The sequence below is a fragment of the Salvelinus sp. IW2-2015 genome, unplaced genomic scaffold (genome assembly GCF_002910315.2).
Source record: "Salvelinus sp. IW2-2015 unplaced genomic scaffold, ASM291031v2 Un_scaffold9601, whole genome shotgun sequence".
Classification (NCBI taxonomy): Eukaryota; Metazoa; Chordata; class Actinopteri; order Salmoniformes; family Salmonidae; genus Salvelinus; species Salvelinus sp. IW2-2015.
The window spans coordinates 3,000-10,221 of record NW_019950859.1 but is presented as its reverse complement, the minus strand read 5'-3'; the positions used below and the strand labels follow the sequence as shown (position 1 = coordinate 10,221).

The window sequence follows — 7,222 nt, the reverse complement described above, 5'->3', positions numbered from 1 at the left end:
AAAAACTCAATTTCCCATGCACCCCTTTACAATACACCAACACACTGATGTCACGCGACTCTTGGCTGTAGTAAGAAAAGCCATCCACCCTGCGCGCCATTCAGCATAGCCTAAATTTACGTTATTACTTGTAAACAAAATAACTTTTTGGGGTTCACATACGCTTACAATATGTTTATTCTAGCTTGATGAGTTGCTAAGATTATATTTGGTTGTGATCTTAGCAAAATAACTATTTTGATGCAGCAGTGTTTAGCTAGAATGCTAACCCTCATTGACATAGGATGTAGCAAAAGCTAGCCAAAGAGCCATTTTACTGGTTGAGGTGCTTAAGTATTATGCAGTTGATTTGCGAAAATGACACAAACATATTAAGCAGGACATTTATATGAGACTTAAAACCCAATTATAATTCAAAAGTAGTGTGAAATGCACTCATTAGCAACATGTAAATAGCATTTTTTTGTTGGCGTTCTATGAGAAATCCCAGTGTTCTGCCACCAACTTGCGCGCATCGCCCTCGTGGGGCAACACAGAAAGGGTTCAAGAGGTTGTTGAGGTGTTGGCCAACGAACCATGACGGAGTTAGTGCCTACAAAAAGACGCCATTAGGACTACTATTAATTGCTCTCTATATGCGACATGTCTGGACACTCAGATAAGATTTTGTTTTGCTTAGAAGTTATTATAGACTATTTTTACAACCTGTCGTTACCACGACAACCATCCCAAATGTTAAAGGAACAGTGAAATCTGTGTGCTACTTCAGAGCCTACATCAAGTGTGAATGTGAACCTGGGTCAAGTGTGGACYTTCAGAAAAAAAAGATTGGCTATAAAGAAAATCAGATTTGGGGTTTTAGGGTGGCTGTGTAAACACAGCCTAAGAGAGTTGGGGCTATTCATAATGGAATTCTCTAGTCTACACCATTGATTAAAGATGCACTCGCATCACCATTTATTCTCACAATTCAGCTTATTCAAATTCAATCCATTGGTAGACCACGGCGCTTGTAACACCAGGGTAGTGGGTTTGATTCCCAGGACCACCGATATGTAAAATGTATGCACACATGACTGCATGTCGCTTTGCATGAAAGCGTCTTGCTAAATGGCATATACAGCACAATGAAGTGTTTGATGGGAATTTCTATTGCCTTTGTAGTGACGTCATTATCAAGGTTACATTGTCTGACCTCACTATGCATCATCTTCGTCCGTCAAATTACTTTGAGTGGGTGGGAGTATCATGCACAGACAGAACAGCGTAACAGGGGCTGACATACAGGGGCTATACACCCAGAATATGCTATTCCGTTCTTTTGAAATACATTTTATATGTATTATGTTTCTTAATTAAGACATGCCTAAACAATGGATCATTTTTGTGATGGTCAATATGAAATGGAATCATTACCGTTTAATATGTAGCGGTTCCAAAGACACACATCAGTAACTCGTATGCCCGGAGATACAAAACATGTTTATGTTCATGGTAAATAAAAGCGCAATGATTTGCATGACAGTTAACGGCTAACACAAATGTTATGACCGTCACACCCCTACTGCTGCTTCAGTTTGTGTAGGCTTCATGACAGTGTTCTACATACTTTTATTCATTGTTTACAAATCAAAGGGACAAGACATTTACTTTCTGAAAATTCACTTAATAAAACAGCATACTCTAGTTTACATCATACATTTACATTTAAGTCATTTAGCAGACGCTCTTATCCAGAGCGACTTACTAGTTCATTGTGATTTCATCTTTTTAACACAAGGAAACAAGAAATTCTCTGAAAATCGATTTGAAGACAGGTAGAAAATGAAGTTTTAAACAATACTTTTGTTTCTCTGAAAGTTGACTATTTTCTCCTGCATGAATAGAACAAGTTTGGAATGAGCCTCAAGGCCACTTAACAGTCACTTGTTGTCCATGTTGRGCAGTACCACATTCCAAGTCTAAAGTGAAGTACTTTGGACAAAAACTAAAGTCAGTCAAGTGTCCGATCTCTTTACCAAGTCCTCATTGGCTCTGGAACTGAACACACATTCTCCCATGGATTTAAAAGGCCCAGTGAGGTCCAAAATGGGATTTTACTGTTTTTTTCTCTCCCCCCTCTCAGAATAATACTGTGAAAATGCCCTGTTCGAGTAAGCTGTTTGAAAAGACTGCCTAAAATGTCAGCCTGTTTTGGTGAGATGGAGTTTTGGCCTGCCTGGACCTCTCTGCCAATAACAGATAGTGTTCTCCCTCCCCACTCAGACCACTCCCAGACAGTCATGGGAAGATAATTGTTTGAGAAATTGCTCTTTGCTAAGAAGGTATTTTTGTTTTTAAATAACATGGTCAAAAATAAACAATCACAGTAAGATACTTAATTGTTACCCATGAATTAGTCAATATTGAAATACAGCTGCATTGGACCTTTAACAATGGTGAAATTAGCAATCCATGGCAAGGAGTGTGAAGCACACACCTCTGGAATTGGAACGCAGCCTTAAAGTCTCTGGAACTAGAATCGGTCTAGTTCCCCTGCTCCACAGTTCTGCCAAAGTATTCCTTCTGGAACTGTTGGAACTCATCCTCTGTGAACACAGACTTCTCCGCGGAGGCTTTCTTGACTGTGCGGTCCGGACGGTGGCGAGACTGCCGGCCCAAATTCTGGTTGACGATCTGAAGGGGAATAAGAGGGGAGACAGTCTAAGAAATTAAGATGATGAAGACTATGTGAATCRCCCATAAGAGGGTCACGTTCATCAGGCACTTACAATAAAAATGGACTGAAACAGGGATAGGACCTATCCAATAAAATAAAATAAACACTACATTTTTGCTTTCGGTTTCAAATTGTTAAAACATTTTTCCATTCTGATGAACACAATCCACATGTATCTGCAGTTATTTTACCAAATAAATCAAAAGTCATGACAGGGACCAAAGACCTCAACCAACTATCCTCCATAGTAGTAGTAGTTAGAGGGCATGACATTTGAACTGTCAGACTGTCTCTTACCTTCATAGTGTCGGAGTCTGTAGCTCTGAAGCCCGTCCCCAGGAAGTACAGCAGGTTGGCGCTCAGATGGCTCTTCCCCTGCTTCTTCCTGAACTCCTCTGGAAACACAAAGACATCACAGTTCAGAGGTCAAGACCAAGTCCATGACACAGACACTAAATGATATGACCTGAGGAGTTTTCACAAAGGCCTACGCATAATCTATGGAAACACAAGATGGAGACAAAAAAGTATGGTAAGGAGTCGGCCCACGAGGCTGACACACTGACACCAGGTTTACAGACAGACTCGACCAGGGTTCCTCAACTGGCGGCCCGTGTGATTCTATTGATTTGATTCACGTTTCATTTTTATTATTGGACAGACTGTAAAAACAAAAGCAAATCAGCTCCAAGTGATTTTCATTTTCAAGTTCCAAAGTATTCCTACATATAATAAAGAGATAATGTATGTGATCGTATACAAATGTAAGCAAGGTTTGAAATTATTATGTTTTAGTCAAATATTATATCTGTTTGGACTTCTTGCGGTCAATTTGCAGCAGTGGTTGGAAAAAGTCCCCAATTGTCATACTTGAGTAAATGTAAAGACACCTTTATAGAAAATGACTCAAGTGTACTTAAATATCAAAATGATGAATCATTTCTAATTACTTATATTAAGCAAACCAGTAGGCACAATGTGTTATTTTATTTATTTACGGATAGCCAGGGGCACTCAGACATCATTTACAAACGAAGCATTTGTGATTAGTTAGTCTGCTAGATCAGAGGCAGTAGGGATGACCAGGGATGTCCTCTTGATAAGTGTGTGAATTGGACCATGTTCTGTCTTGCTAAACATTCAAATTGTAAAGAGTACTTTTGGGTGTCAGGGAAAATGTATGGAGTAAAAAGTAMAATTTTCATTAGGAATGAGTTTAAGTAAAAGTTGTTAAAATATTAAGGTAAAGTCCAGATACTCAAAAAAACCTACTTAAGTAGTACTTTGAAGTATTTTTACTTAAGTACTTTACACCACTAATTTGCAGCCTATAAATTATTTGTAATTATGTTTTGACCCCGTGACCATCTGCTCAAGAAAAAACAAATGTAAAAATTGTCATGTGGCTGAATCTAGATGATCCCTGGACTAGACCGATGAGGGTGGTAAGTTTGACATAGTTTCGCAGACTAGTCCTCAAATGCACACTCTGGACTCGAAGCCAGTTGCATTTTTTTATTTTCCACTCTAATCAGGACTGATAACTGGGAACATAAACAATTTGAAGTCATTATAGGTATATCTTACAAGTATGAGAAACAAATTGGGGTGGGGCTACCTATGGGAACATGTGGATTTGAGAAACGATGTAGATGTCAATTCAATGCGTATTGGGAAATCGTATTTGGTGTTGCAGTGGGACATACTCAAACTATAGATGAGTTGGTTCAAAGGGTCATGGGCCATGTCGTGAATTGGTGTGTGATTGTAGAGTGGTGGGGTGAATGTTTTTTTGTGTAGTAAATGAGATAAACACGAAACAGCACAGAGAAAAATTTTAACATGTGCAACAGAATAAAAGTTAAATAAAGATATTACAAAAAAAATAGTCAAAGAATGTAAGAGAAGGAGGGCATGATTCCCTCAACCCCTAAAAATAGACATTCTAGCTTTGGATGGCATGAATCAGACGCAGAACGTATAAATAGCGACAGGCCAGCAATAGTAATTAACTAGATATATTATATGTACCAGGATCCAATCCTCCCTACACAAAATTTAAATTGTGTTTTTCATGCACAGTCATGCAGCAAATGCTATCTGAGTGTTCTGAACTCGCGTTGAGACTTCATCCCACGGCAGACTATTGAATCTCTTTGTCTTGTTGACGGGTGGCTTTGTTCTCTTCTGTGACCGAGACCCCTCTGCAAGCCGCCAGGACTGCCTGCTGACGCCGCGTGGTGCTCAGCCAGACCCATCACACGTCACCTTGCTATACGGATCGGTGCTTCCTCGTCTGGCCTGGTTGCTGCCATTCTTCGACTCTCTGCTACCAATCTGACAGCGCAGCTGGGTGAGAGCGGATAGGGAGGGGAGGAAAGGGGCTGAGATCAGACGCAACGACATTTGTTGTGTCAGGAGACTTTTGGACTGCTTCATTTGTCTATAGTAACTAGAATGGGCTGTGTTGTGTTGTTATGTGGTCTGTCTAGGACGTTTCACATGGGCTAATAGGTCACTGGTCACATGTAAATAGGCACCAGTGGTGACCAGGAAGTGTTAGCACAGATGACACTCTATTGCATAGAATAATACTGTCCAATGTGAACCCAACATGGTCCAAACACACCAACATAGTTGTGAAGAGGGCACGATAACACTCTTTCCCCCTCAGGAAGCTGAAAAGATTTGGCATGGGCCTCAGATCCTCAATAGTCTACAGCTGCAAACATCTGCTGAACAGCTTCTATCCCAAGCAATAAGCTGCTTAACAGTTCATAAATGGCTACCCGGACTATTTACATTGACCCCCCCCCCCCTTTTTGTGCACTGACTCTATGCACACTCACAAACACTGACACTTGGAACACACTAATACATACATACACACACACACAATGCATACGCTCACAAGATACACTTTCACACGTGCTGGGCGGTACCTGTTTATTATCTATGCTGATTGCCTATTCACTTTGACCCAACCAACATGTACATATTACTACCTCATACCCCACGCACATTGACTCAAATCAAATGTTATTGTCACATACACATGGTTAAGCAGATGTTAATGCGAGTGTAGCGAAAATGCTTGTGCTTCTAGTTCGACCATGCAGTAATATCTAACAAGTAATCTAACAGCTCGGTACCGGTACTCCTTGTATATAGCCTTCGTATTGGGATTCATGTGTGTTAGCTACTATTTTTTTATCAATTCATATTAATAATGTTTATCTTTAGTTACGTATATGGGTGGTTGGGGAAGGGATCATATACCAATTCATCCGTTAGGTCGCGTTGCGGATACTATGCGATGTTGGGAAAGACATAGTGCAATTTCACTCGGTAAGTACATGTCGTATTTCAGGAGGGTGCCATGTAAACCTACAATTCTGATTTGAAGAGTGCCTTCATGAATGTTAGGAGTACGGCTCAGCAACACGTGAATGCAGCCCTTCTTTCACGGTGTAACATTCCGGTATTTATTATGGATGCGAAGTCAGCTAAAGCTGGTATGTGCGTTTATTTGCTGAATGATTACAGTACGGAACAGTCACCGATCTATGAGGATTCTGGGGCAAGATCGATGTCTAGGGAAAGCCACTGACTCTGTCAAAAACTTGCTTAAGTGTGGCTGTTGGGAGTTTCATAGATAGTGCTATTAGCGCTCGATGCCCGGCAAAAAGAGGTTATTAGTACTACTGAGTGTCCCAGCCACATATACAATGCAAACTATCCTGGTTGATGGAAGATAAACATAGCTTAAGCGTCAGTCCATTCCTACATCCTGGTTTGAATGAAGTACAGTGAGCTATGCTCAGGTCTTACTAGTCGATCTGGTTGTCATGGAAGATATAACATAGCCTAAGGTCTCTCAGTCTTCCTAACATTCCTGTTGGTTGAGCATGGAAGATATAAGAATAGTCAGCTCAGTCCATTCTACATCCTGGTTGCATGGAGAATAAACATAGCCTAGCTCAGTCATCCTACAATCCCTGGTTTGCCATGAAGATAACATAGCTAGCCAGTCATTCTACATCGGTTGCATGGAAGATAACATAGCTAGTGCTGTCCAATGGTTAGATAGAACCATAGCTTATCATCATTCCACATCCTGGTTGCATGGAAGATAACATAGCTAGTCAGTCTTCCACATCTGCGTGCATGGAATAACTGCTACTCAGATTCTACATGGTTGCATGGAAGAACGCATAGCTAGCTAGTTCAGTTCCTACATCCTGGTTGCAGGAAGATTAACATAGCTGCTCAGTCATTCTACAATGCGGTGCCATTTGGACCTCAAAACTTATTGAACACATTTTTATTTTTATTTTATTATCCGTTATTGTTACCAGGTTAGTGACTGAGACAACTTCTCATTTGCAGCACACGCCCCTGGGGAATAGTTATCAGGGAGAGGAGGGGATGACACATGTACGCAATGTGTAAACTATACATACATATATAAATATATATTTTTCCTATCAGAAAAAGACGGAT

General features: G+C 40.4%; 1 protein-coding gene across 1 annotated transcript; it reads right to left on the bottom strand.

The window, feature by feature from the left end:
• Positions 1 to 1,591: 1,591 nt before the first annotated feature.
• On the bottom strand, positions 1,592 to 5,125 carry rps19bp1 (ribosomal protein S19 binding protein 1). The gene is made up of 3 exons (XM_024145630.2): positions 4,988 to 5,125; positions 3,017 to 3,145; positions 1,592 to 2,676 (listed from the first exon to the last, which is right to left on the bottom strand). The coding sequence occupies exons 1-3, from the start codon at positions 5,123 to 5,125 to the stop codon at positions 2,527 to 2,529; spliced, it is 417 nt and encodes a 138-aa protein (XP_024001398.2). The 3' UTR covers positions 1,592 to 2,526.
• Positions 5,126 to 7,222: the final 2,097 nt, after the last annotated feature.

Coding starts and splice junctions, on each gene's coding strand:
- rps19bp1 (XM_024145630.2), bottom strand. CDS start 5,125: ATGTCGTTGCGTCTGATCTCAGCCCCTTTCCTCCCCTCCCTATCCGCT. Junction 3,146..4,987: donor GCACCGATCCGTATAGCAAG/GTGACGTGTGAT, acceptor ACTTGGTCTTGA/CCTCTGAACTGTGATGTCTT. Junction 2,677..3,016: donor CAGACTCCGACACTATGAAG/GTAAGAGACAGT, acceptor ATTCCCCTTCAG/ATCGTCAACCAGAATTTGGG.